Source organism: Podarcis vaucheri (genome assembly GCF_965113315.1).
Source record: "Podarcis vaucheri genome assembly, chromosome: 5".
NCBI lineage: Eukaryota > Metazoa > Chordata > Lepidosauria > Squamata > Lacertidae > Podarcis > Podarcis vaucheri.
This window is the reverse complement of record NC_138763.1, coordinates 34,799,173-34,812,616: the sequence shown is the minus strand read 5'-3', so window position 1 is coordinate 34,812,616 and position 13,444 is coordinate 34,799,173. Positions and strand designations below refer to the sequence as shown.

Sequence of the window (13,444 nt, the reverse complement as noted above, 5' to 3'; positions counted from 1 at the left end):
GGATAGGCTTGCCTAAACAAAGATGTTGCAAACAGGTGCTGGAAAGAATACAGTTGAAGGTGCTTGCCTTATGTTGGGGACTTCTAGAGCGCAGGAACTGCCAGGCTAAAAGACTGATATCTTACCACTGTAGAATGAGCATTATGTGGCACTTGTAACAGGGCCAGTTCTGCAGGTGGTGTACAGCAACATTAAAGCAAAAGACTAACAAACAAAAACCTTTAAAAGCAGTACAGAATAACTGCTAAAATGACTGGCCATATGTAGTTAAGCTCATAGCACAAGTAACTGTTTAAAACTATTCTGCAGCCTTTTGTGCTCCCAGTTAGGTAGTTACTTCTCCAGACCCTTTGTATGCACTTTCATTGCACATCAAAAAATGATGCTTGCCCCCTTCCTCACAACAACTAGGAACACAGCCTTGACTGAATGGATTTGGCCTGGAGTGATCTATGCATGCTCATCCTTCCCCATCTATCCACATACGTTAAACCTTTGCGTATCCTCTGGCTATTTCAGTAAATAAACTGGTAGTATCTTGACAGTGAAGAATAAGACCTTGACCTCCTTGCCGTTGAAGAACACGCCATTTCAGTAAAATCACATTGTCCCTGTCACTCAAGGCTTCAATGAATTTATTTGCGTTTATATAAGAATATTTCATTTTCCCTGGATCTCATTAGAAGCAGACATTTTAAAATTGCTGCAGAAGGGAAAGGTGGAGCTGAGAAATTCATTTTCACAAATTTCACTCAACATATCCAAATGTTCATGTTCAATTAGGGATATCACATAAAAACCATGTTCTCTGCTTTCTGTTTAAGCAGTGGACACCAATTGCGCCGCAGACAGAGCTGTTCAAAAGCCCCCAAAGGTGAAATAGTAAGGCTACAGAAACTCTGCAGCCCTTGAGCCATGGCAAAGGGCACATCCCAGGGAAATGGCAAGCCTTTTTCATAAGAGAGCTGTGCAACATTGAACTTGTCTGATCTAGCTCAAGGAAGATGATCTCTGACCTGCTTCAGGTGAAGCATAGACAGAATACCTTAGGCAAGAGCACTACCATCATGTCACATGACTATAGGTGGGGCCTGGGACAGAACTGGATCAGCACTCTTACCTAGGTCAGTTTATCTAAATCTTGGGTCCCTAGCTGTTGTTAGACTACAATCCCCATCATCCCTGACCATCAGTACAGGCTGGCTGTGTCTGGAGGGACTTGTTGTTTGGGGGACCAAAAGTTTGGAAAGGCTAGTCTAGGGAATATAAAGCAGTACTTCAGCTAATTATTATTTTGGGGTTCTGGACTTGGTGTGCATTGCTTCAGTTCTGAAGCACACAATTAACATTTCTCTTCTCCTTACCCCCACTCCCCAATTTCATGCTTTGCAATTGTTTTTACATTCCTGACTTGCTAAAGCAAAACAACAAACAGAAAGTATTTGCCTTCCCTTTAAAAAGGAAATGCTCAGAGCATGTGCAGGTTTGGCATTTTAAACTCACGTCGATCATAGTAGCACCATGACTGTAGAAATAAAATGGAGTTTTCTCCTGCTGTCTTGATGCAAAACTATTTACTTGAAAATAAGCACTGTTTCGTTGTTGAAAAGTTTGACATTTTTTCAAAGCAAAAACAGTAAAGTGTACATTGTAGCTGTGTATATTTCCAGCTGACTTCTGCTGACTATAAAACACTTTTAAAAATAAAAAGAGAGGTAGGATGTTGTGGTGACCTGCCCAGCCCCAGTGAGTCTCACCATGTCCCTCAATCCACTTGCTAATGACACACCCACTTGCTACTGCTTTTATCATTTGCTGCTCTCTGAGTGGGACCCCTGAGCTTTGGGTTCCTAGATCCCAGCCCCCCTCCCAGTTCTAGGCAAAGCTACAAAACTCAAATTTTATTAAGGAATTCTGCTTAAGCTATACTCCCAAGCTTTATTAGCCAAGTTTAGGAATTGCTCAGCAGCTTTGCTCCAAGTCTCAAGAACCTTTCTTGTACGTTGTTAGTTCAGGGATTGCATGGTACTCTGAACATTATTCAATCAGCTTTTGCACACTTCCTTCTTCAATTGAAAGTAGGAGTAAATTTTTGAGTGGGCAACAGTCAACTTTGGCTCATCCATCAGAAACTAAAACAATTTCCGCATGAATCTTAGAGTACAGTCCCAGTAAATCTTTTAAGAATGAACTAAGGAACTGGTCATAACTGAAGCAAGATTTGCAATTTAAACTCCATTTACACTTAAATAATCTGAGCACGTTGTTCTCTTTCCTCCTTGATACAGAAAGTTTCTCATTTGCGTCTTCAATCAAACCTTGAAGTGAATGAACATTTGATCTGAAATGAGTTTTATTCCATTCACCGCATTCTTATGTGTGCAAGGCTAAATCAGACTGACTAGATATGCATATTATCAATGTGCACTGTCTGGAAAAACCTTACAAATGAAATATCCAGATGCGCAGATTAGTAGAAGAGCTTAACTGGGATGGTTGCTTTAAAGAATCATCTGCAGCATCTAAACATCTCTGTGATAATTAAGCAATATGTTTGCACAAAACCCATTGTGCAAACCTGAAATACATGCATTTTTTAAAATAGTTTTAATAGACCAATATTTTGAAGGGATCAAAGTCTCTCATCTGAAACTGTTTGCAAATTCCATATTTAGTCAAATATTTGAAAATAAAACTCTCTGGTTGAGAAGGTCAGTGTGCTACATGCAGCACAGCGTGTGCTGTTGTTGATGGTTTAAATCTTCTGGGTCACCAGACGTCTGGCTGAACAAACTCTGGATTAGCCTGTGAAAGCTATGAACCTGAAGAATTCTTTCATAGACAGTTTGTAACTTGCTTTTATTTATGCAGTTATAGATAATATTTGGGGGAAAGTTTACACTGTTTTTGGAAGCTGAAGCCCTTTGTGACAGAGTCTGGATTTGAAATAATTTAATTGTAAATGTAGTTATTCTGGTAGCTGCAGACTAATCCTCAGAAGACTTTTGCTCATGCTCCAAAGAAACAATATAAACTGATAATTATTGTCTAGAGACTCTGCAAGTCCTAAGACTTCAACCCTGGATGGCTGAACGCCAGATGGATTTTCAGGTTTCAAGTTATATTAATAGCTTGCATATTTTCTCTTTAACAGCAATATGCTTTGTTTTCTTGGTTCTCTGCTGGGGAAATTGTGAACAACAACCATTCCAATTATAGAACTGGAAGAGAGATTGGAGATCATATTGTCACACACACCTTGCTCGGTGCGGGCTGTACCAGGCTACACCAGCCCTGTTCCACTTTCTATCAGCTCTCACTTTTAGGAGAAATGTCCTAAGAGCCAAAATCTGTCATTTTTGTATGTGGCAGGCCTTCAGATATTTGAAGGCAAGCTATCATGTGAGGTCTTCCTTTCATTTTCTCTTCTTCATGATAAACATAAGCAACTCTTTCAATTGTTCCATGTACAAATTGAGTTCCAGACTTGTTTCCTTCTGTTCCCTCTCCTCTGTGCACACTCTAGTACAGGGGGCAAGGAGACCTGCATGATTCAAAGGGAAGTAGAATTCTGGAAATGAGTGGAACTGTTCAGAGGGGTTAGGACTGCATAGGGGAGGAATAGAGGGCAGGGTGAGGATGGATAGGGGTGCAGCATTGTGAAGAGGAGGTGAGTCAGTGTAGAATGATCAGGGCTGTATAGAGGAAGGGAGACTGTGTATAGGATGGAATGGATAGAGGGGGTGGGGTGTCATGGCAATGAGGTTGTACTGGCAGCACAGTGTCTCGTTGGACTGGATTTTGGAGGTATGCTTTTTTATGTGTGGTTCCATTTTTTTGCCTATTCAAACCCCCATACCATCCTGGTCCCTTTCCCCTGGGCACACTCCAGGTTTTCAATGGCTTCCTTGAAATGTGGCATTCAGAAGTGGACATAATACTCCAGATGTGGCCTGATCACCAAAGAATATGGTCCAAATGTTATTTCTCATGATTGGAGACATTAATCCACATTTACCCAAATATGTGTTTCAGTACTTTTCTTTGGCTTGTACAAGTGAACAGTAATAATAATAATAAACACTGGATAATGGGCATTCAGATAATATGTTTTTGATACTTCTGCCATAAATTTATACACGTTTTAGGAGTAGGGCAGGTTCCACCAGCCTGGCCTTCTCTGTGCTGATTCCTAGCTATGCTGGTGCAATATGGGCAGAGTGGAGCAAACTAATTGTATCTACAGAACTCTGTATACATATACATTGCCTTTTGGTAAGGCTCTGCGTATAAAGTTATCCAAGGCTTTCACCAATATCCCAAAGTCAGTTATGCAAATTTTACTCCGTTTTTTAAAAAACAACAACAGCAAGCAATTATTTGAACTCCATAGCAGTGTGAGTGATGGGATGGAACCATGCTTCTGACACTGGAATTGCTGCTGCTTACCAAGATGGGGCAGGGCACCAGTGATGTTCCCTCACACCATCCTCAACCACATAAGCCAAAGTGATGCTGGTTTTGAGAGGGTGGCTCCATCCCATCACATGTGTTGCTTCAGCTGCAAATATATTGGCATTTCCTGTTTGTTTTCCTGTGTGGTATATTTGACTGGAAATGCAAACCAGCCACCAACAGAAATGGACCTGATGGGGCATGGCAGTGGTAATAAATAACATTTCCTGCAAGTATATTAAAGAAGAAGAGTTTGGATTTGATATCCCACTTTATCACTAGCCTAAGGAGTCTCAATGTGGCTAACAATCTCCCTTTCCCTTCCTCCCCCACAACAAACACTCTGTGAGGTGAGTGAGGCTGAGCGACTTCAAAGAAGTGTGACTAGCCCAAGGTCACCCAGCAGCTGCATGTGGAGGAGCGGGGAATCGAACCCGGTTCACTAGATTATGAATCCACTGCTCTTAACCACTACACCACACTGGTTTCAACCAGTGATTCAACCACACCACTCTGTGATTCAACTGCACTTTTTAATGTTCTGATTATGAGAAAAAAACAGCTGAGGGAAGTTGTGACATTCATTAAAGCAAGGAGTGATAATAGAAACTTCTATTGGAGCCCAAAGGGAAAGTGTTAATCATAGAAACATAGACACTCATTCTAAGTCAAGCCGTTGGTCCATGTAGATCTGTAATTTCTGATACTTGCTTTCTTGCTCATTCTACTTTTCTGTTTGCAAAATTTATAAAATACGAATAATTTTATTCTTGTGGAAATCATTTGATAGTGTTGGTCACAATACAGTGTGAATTAATGTTGTTATTCTTTCTAGACTGGAATAAACGTATTGAGTACAAGCCTGGTTCTGGGAGTATACCGTTATTTCCTAGCATTCACCTGGAGACTTGTGATGGACCTGTTTCTTCTATTCAGACCACCATTGAATTGCAGACTAACTACATTGGAAAGGGCTGTGATCGTGAGACATACTCTGAAAAATCCCTGCAAAAATTATGCGGTATACCTTTAGCATTTTCATGAATTTACTTGGCATTGCTATTTTGAACATTTTGATATTTACACAGGGGTTGCTTTCCAGGTCATTGAGCACACATTAGCCAACTCTGCCCTTTTACGTCTCCTTTTCCTGTCACTTCCGGGTCACAGTGATGTGTGCATGTGTGGTTGTGCAACAATTGGACACGCGCAAATCAGTTGTTGCCTGTGTTACAGACTCCCTAATATGTATACTTATGGGCTCAAAAGTGCAAGCTTGGCATTATCTCTAAGTTGAAGCAGGCAGAGTCAGAAGAACTCCTGCTTTCTCTATCTCCACTTCTGCTTTAACATGCAGTAAGATCTTCATCTCCAAATGTCAATTGAGGCTAAGGGATTCCTCTGCAAATAGCCCAAGGAGAAGTAACAGGCTGCTAGCTGTTACGCTATGCAACCTCTATGCAAGCAGGAAATGCAGAATTGTGCCCCTTGTTTCTGCCTCCCACTTCATTACTTTAGCAGCTCATATATCAATGAACTTGGTGAAGGGCAGTAATAAACCTCTGAACCCCTCTTTTTACAAAATCTGAAAAAATAAATAAGTTATTCTAGCCTGATGATCCTGCTTAATTTGCATTTTGCCAAATGTGCAAGCGTTAATAAAAGTGAAAGCAACTTCTCACAGAGTAATATTTAGGACAAATCAACATTAAACACACACACACAGAGAGAGAGAGAGAGAGAAAGAGAGAGAGAGAGAGAGAGAGAGAGAGAGTTTGGTGATGTGCACAGTATTGCTTATTGCAACTGAAGAAATAAAATTCCTTTTGGAAAAAAATTGTTTTTGCTGGGTAGAACTCTAGGCAATTTTGCAATGTTTATTATAGATTATGCCATCTGGGTAAGCTGAGTTTGAAGCTTTCCAGTAGGTAACATCTGTGTATTAGGGAGCACAAGCTGGTATATTACGCACAGTTAGCGCTTATAAAATAAATGCTGTCTTTGTACACGCTTAAAAATGTATGTAGTCTTATTTGTTGATGCTGTTAATTGAAATGACATGCAAATGAGGGAATTAAGTTCATTAAAAATTAACCCAACCTTTAAATATAAACCTAGGGTGGAAAACCTTCCAGAAAATTCAGTGGAGTGCATGTTTTGCATGTAGATGCTCCTAGATCCAATCTCTGGTGTCTCCAGGTGGGGCTAGGAAAGATTCCTGCCTGGAAAGCCACTGCCAGTCAACCCTGACATTACAAAGCTAAATTGCCTGACTTGGCATACGGCAGTTTCCTAATATTTCAGAACAGTGATACAGTTCTACAGCTCCTTCAATTAATTCTTTAGCTATGCATTTTGGATGCTAGCATCCCACATTTGGGACCCCGGCAGCAAAGCTGAGAAGGGGGTCTTGCCATCTGGGCAAACCAGGATCTCCATACACACTGCCTGGGCTTGTGCCCTGGAGAGGTCACTTCATTGCTGCTAATGCAGTGGTTTGATTTCACCCCTGGAGGCGCACTCCATTGTCTCCCGACAGGTGGATGCCACCAGCCAATCTGAATATCATTCTAAGCCATAGTTAAACAACAACTACTTCTTCTTCTTCTTCTTCTTCTTCTTCTTCTTCTTCTTCTTCTTCTCTCCCTTTACCATAAGGTCCTGGTCAGGTCACAACAATTGAAAATTAAACATTGAAAACAAATTACAATCAGAATAATAGAATGGGTTCTAAACTATTGTTTAAATGTAAACATGGCGTATGCTAATGCACACTGCCGAAATTGCGGGTGCTTCACTCCCCTTCTGCTGCTGCCACACTGCTGGGGAACAAGTCATAGTCTGGCTTAGCATTATGTCCAAACCCCAAGAACAAACCTTGGTTTTAGAACTCATTGAATTTTTTTTAGGGGATGAGAATGCAAAATGATGCAGAAATGTGGCAGACTGAATTTAAGATTGGAGTAAAGTGAGAAACTGATGGAAGTCAGTCTCTAAAGATGCAAAGGGCATCAATTCCTGGCCAGAGATTAAGGAATTTGTAGTTTGAAAACCTTTATTTCCCCATGTAACTGAAGCATCATTGCCACCTGTAATCCCCTTCCCTGAAGCAAGGGTCTTTTATTTACATTTTGGGGGGAAGCCAGAAGGGGCTAGCAGGGAAGAATATGAATTCCATTTCAAGCTGGACCCAGTAGGGAAAGTTTGCATTTGAATTATTTAGTTAAAATCTGACACCATTAATATAAAAAACATTAACACCTGCACAGTATTCAGCTGGTACCTTGACTATTCTATGTTTGCACATAAGATATATCTGTGAGTTCCACAGTTGGCTTGCTTTTGAAATATGTGAAAATAAACCGTTAGTCAGATAATGTTGCATGGCGGCAAACAATTAACCCTGAGGAATACTGCTTTTCCATTATAAACACAACTACACAAACCAATTGCTACTGGTTAAATATTCTGTACTTGCCACTGCAAGTCTTCGAACACTAGAAATAATTATTTTGAAGAAATACTGGGCAGCCAGTAAACATTTTGTGGTTCATTTGCTTTTTCATTCAGTGAAGGTATAGTTAATGAGAAGTGAGGAAAGAACTCTAAAGAATAGCAGCATGTCTTCCCAGGCCCATCACAGCTCATATGACTATAAGCATCCTTTTCCACAACAGTAATCTTAGCTCTAGATATATTTGCTTCAGGGCTCCATACATAGCACAGTGTGAATATGCTTGTATTCCATGAGTACCTTTGTTCACCTCCACACATTGGTACTTCCAGCTGAACTCTGTCTCAATTATTCCCAACCACACTAGTGGGCGATTGTTAATAAGATGTATCCACACTGTGTGGTGTTGTCCTCTCCCCTCAGGGAGAGAAAAGTTCTGAAGGGCTTCATGCATGGTCACTGTTCTCTAAACTGGCAAAAGAGTGATGGCCTGCATATTAAGAGGCTGAACACCTTGATGACATGGGCAGAAGTCCTCTCTACGCATTTGTCCCTAGTATATGTGAACTTAACATATGAAGCTGCATTGTAACTGTTGGTCCATGTAGCTCACTGTTATGTACCCTTGACAGACCATGGGTTTCCAGGATCTCTTCTGATCCTTCTGCTGCTGAGATCCTTTGAAGTGGCCATAACAGGGCATGAGCCTTGGATTTTCTGCAAGCAAAGGAAGAATCACTCCTAATCTATAGCGGGGGTGGGGAAAACCTGTGGCTCCCCAGATGTTGTTGGACTCCAACTCCCATCAGCCCCATCCAGCATGGCAAATGGTCAGGAATTATGGGAGCAGTGGTCCAGCAACATCTGAAGGGCCATAGGTTCCCCATCTCTGCTCAATAGTCTAGTAGCATGGACACGCTTATGTTTATTTTATGTTTGGGTATTTTTTCAGCACTTGAAAACAAAGGCACATTAGCAATAAATGAGAGGGATTAAGTGTGTCAGAGTGTCTCCTACAGTGAATTCAGCTGAACAGCTTTCTCATTAGTGTCTCATCAGACTGTTCATTATATATCATCTGCAGGGGCGTCATCAGGTGCCATTGACTTGTTACCAACTCCCAGTGCAGCAACTAACTGGACAGCTGGTCTTCTGATAGACAGCAATGACATGATTTTTAAATTTGAAGGGAAACAAGGAGCCAAAATCCCTGATGGAATAGTACCAAAGAATCTAACAGATCAGTTTACCATCACCATGTGGATGAAACATGGCCCAAGTCCAGGATTAAGAGCAGAGAAAGAAACTATTCTGTGCAATTCAGATAAGACAGGTGAGTCAGCTTTATTTAAAACTGCATTTTCTTCACCCTTCTCCATTGCTTGACATGTTGAATAGAAGTGCGTATTGATAAATGTTTTATATTCAGTCGTGAAAGTTGGCCTCAGGGTACTTCTGATATTGAAAAAGTGGACTTTAGAATAAGACAGGTAAAGTGAAAACACACTCTGATTTCAGTAAATAAATACAACCTAGCTAAATAATAAAAACCGTGAAATATATCTTTCTTTTAGAAATGAATCGGCACCACTATGCACTATATGTGCACAACTGTCGCCTTGTGTTCCTGTTGCGGAAAGATTTTGACCAAGCTGATACCTTTCGACCTGCGGAATTCCACTGGAAGCTCGACCAGGTACTTAGTTTATTTTTTTATTACGGTAATTCCTCAATTTCATTCAGTCACTGTAGTGGATTGAGTGAAGAACCGCTAATAGACACAAAAACTTAACTATTATTTGAGTACAGAAAATTTCTGTTGCACGTACAATCTTGCCACTGTTTTCCACGCCAAGTAGAGAGAGTTATTGCTGACATCCAAGCTAGATTACAGCAACATATTTTATGTGGGATTGGCCTTGAAGAACATCCGGAAACGACGACTAGTAACAATCCTTCATACAGCAAAGTGATAGATTTTCTGACTTCTGCTCTTGTTGCTGCCGATATTGATGGACACAAAGCAATGAAAAAGGAAGGAAAGGGATAAGGCAGAGAAGGCTTTGGACCAGGCATATAGAATAGACATACAAAAAGGAACTGAATCAATATTGGGGCTAACTGACATGGGACAGGATCTAGATCCACAGCTTTCTTACACCTTCCCCATCTCTCTCTCCTTATGGCCAATTGGTTAGAACACTGTTTGAAAGATAGAAAGCTGGATTTTTTGAGAAAGGCCTGTGTGTGTGTGTGTGTGTGTGTGTGTGTGTGTCTGTGAGACACACACACACACACGGGCAGGAGGGAGGGTTAATCAGGCCCTAATAGGCTCTTCGGTCGCTATGGGCAGCCCCACAGTTGGCTGATAGATTTTCAGACTGATTGCCTCCTGACTGCCACTGAATTTCATAGGACAGATTAACACTGAGGAAAGTGACATTAAGTGACAGTCCTAAATTGTACTTGTGGATATTAATAAACAAAGTAGCTTTATCCTAAAACAATATAGCAAAACAAATTACACACTAAAGCAAATTTTATGTGTGAAAGAGAACAATCCAAGGGCCCAGGCAGTTCTTCCATCATACATTTGCTCCCCCTGCCCATAAAGAAGGAGGTCTGCTATATCATCATCATCATTTTTTATTTGTATGCTGCCTTTCCACAGTTAAAAACAATGCCCAAGGTGGCTTACATGACAAGATTTACATAATTACAAAAGTCATAAACAATAAATAAACCACATCAAAAAAAACACAACCAAATGGAAAACAATTTCCACATAAATCCACATAAACCATATCCTATGGTTCGTGGGAAGCCATTCCAGGGTCCACAGAACTGCATTCTTAACAGCTCTAAACTTTACAGCTAGTACAAATTTTCTCCATTTTATATTTTTATTCCTAATTATTCTAGAAAATATGTGCATATGTATTAACACAGCAGTTTACTGGAAAATTTATACAAACAGGCCTACTATGTTAGCACAAAGTGGAAATGAGGAGAGTGGCTTTATCAGATATGGAAGAGCTTTCATCTCTAAATTACATTTTATTCAGTTTTTATGCCAATAGGAATTTTAATTGTTTGGTGCTTTTGAAGCTCAGATAATTTAACTTGATGTCTTTCTCCCTGAGTTGATGTGCAGCTTATGACACAAACCACATTTATAAGATACACAGAAGATTAGAAAGCTCCTTGTTTATACCCTATACAAAGTAGGAAAGAAATTGGTAGATGAATCATGGTAATCCTGCAATAGAGAGAAAATCATTTCAGACATAAATCAGACACACCAGCATACAAAGACTTCACAACACCTTATCTTTTAGATCCATAATACGTTTTCTAACCTAGATTATGTACTGTTCTTTATTAGTCTTCAAATCCCCTTTTCATCCATTTTGGAGGAATTGTCTTGTTTACCGCAGTATTGCAGAAACACAAACGGTTATTATAGTGATGCTGACAATTTTAGTTGATGCTTATTGTTACATTTATATTTTAAAAGGACGTGGTGTCTTAAATTGTTGTAAATGGTAGCTGGGATAGATGCATGCTAAAAATGTAATAAGGCAAATAAAAGATAGATGCATGATTTACTCAAATATTAGGGACGCTGGGTGTTTTGCCATTTTAAAACAAAAAAGAAAGCTGGATTTAAACAAGATTATGTCCTCTTCATTGATCTATGAAGCTAATTCATCTAGGCATGTTTAAATTATAACATGACAGAAGACAGACATGCTGCAGTTATGGTTCATGATAATCAGTGCTTTCAGGTACTTTCACTGTCAATGTGATAAAAAGGTTTCATTATTTAAAGCTCTAATTAAACCATCCATATTTCCAGGAATGCAACAGTGAGCACAGTGGCATCTGCATATTGTTATTCTCTCAGCATAATCCTCGCAAGACTGTAGCATCTATGTGCACTGCTAAGTGGTCCCCTTTCTTTTGTTTTGCTTATCCTTAGACATCAAAGGAAGGTATCTGTTTCGGCCCTGACACTTGTCAGCAATGAGCGAGTTTGGGAATAATAGACCACAGGTGTATATTTCTCAAACTTTATTGACCGATATTGTCCTCTTGTACGTATAGATTGCCTGGAAGAGATACTATTCTTAAATGAATAATACCGTTTAACCATGCTGGCTGTAAGGCAGTAAACAGAGGCTGCTTTAGTACTGAAATCAGTCATTGTTTGTTTTAATCTTCACAAAGTGGAGAAGGAGAGAGAACTCCACTGTTTCTTGACACCTTCAGAAGCCAACAACAACAACTCTTCCATTGTGTATCCTGTAGACCAGCCTGTTGTACCATATTCCACTTGTATTATTATTATTATTATTATTATTATTATTATTATTATTATTATTTTATTATTTATATACTACCCAAAAATGGAGGTCTCAGGGCGGTTCGCAGAACAAAATCAAAATATAAAACAACAACCCCATAACCCCCATACAGTGGTACCTCTAGTTACGGACTTGATCTGTTCTGGGGTGCCATTCGCACCCCGAAAAGTCTGTAACTAAAGCGCTGCTTCTGCGCATGCGCAGAGCACGATAGAGGCCTTCTGCACATGTGTGAAGCATGCAGAACACTTTTGTGCGCGCGCACACGACGAAACCCGGAAGTATACATTTCCGGGTTTGCTGCATCCACAAGCCAAAAAGACTCAACATGAACCTAACGCAACAAGAGGTATGACTGTATTCCCATATTCAGATGAGCCCATTTTTTCTCAAAACCCCTGAGCAACAATACTAATCAGACCACTAAAACCTTTATGAAATGCCATTATGTTGCCTTTTAACCCAATACATTTGTACAAATTGGAATAATGGTAATAACCAAACATCTAATCTTAATTTCTTCGTTGTAATTTTATATCCTTAGTACACTCCATTTATTTAGGAAAGTAACATGAAAATGACTTTTTAAAAAAGAAAAGAAAGGGTTTGAGATAAGTAATTAAGCTAATTTCACATTACAATGAAATCACGCTGACAATTTTGCCGTTCTCTTAATTTAACTTAAATGATGGCAGGAATATCAAATTCAGGTTAGCAATGCTGGTATGTGATAGCTGGGTTTTCAGTTGCTATATACATGATGCTTGAAGGGGTGGTGGAGCCTTATCCTATTTGATGCCATTATAGCTTCACTTTGATAACTGACTGCCCTAGAGAATTGCCTTTTGGCTGATAAATTCTCAGCTGCAGTTTTTGGTATGACAGATGTAGCGTGAATGTAATTTCCCACCCTGAGTGCATTCTGTCTTCACACCCTTCAGATAGTTTTAGTCATCCTTGAGAAGCATGCAGGAGGGGCCCCATAATGTGTTAGTCCATTCTAGATGTGCTGTCTCTGTAATGTCAGAAGGAGGTTTCTGGCTTTTCTGCAAATGGATAAATAGTGTAAAACAACTTATGGAATATCAACGTTCAAAACATACTGGCTTATCATAATGAGATTTATCTGTGTGATCACTTTTGAAACACAAGCCACTTGTTTTAATGT

General features: G+C 39.8%; 1 protein-coding gene across 1 annotated transcript in view; it reads left to right on the top strand.

Moving 5' to 3' along the window:
• The window catches only part of CLSTN2 (calsyntenin 2), a 347,890-nt gene that overhangs the window by 255,859 nt on the left and 78,587 nt on the right, over window positions 1-13,444 (top strand). The window contains exons 6-8 of the mRNA XM_082221771.1: window positions 5,291-5,476; window positions 8,994-9,242; window positions 9,484-9,605. Of these exons, the coding sequence (XP_082077897.1) occupies window positions 5,291-5,476; window positions 8,994-9,242; window positions 9,484-9,605 (557 nt within the window). The remainder of the gene's footprint in view (window positions 1-5,290; window positions 5,477-8,993; window positions 9,243-9,483; window positions 9,606-13,444) is intronic.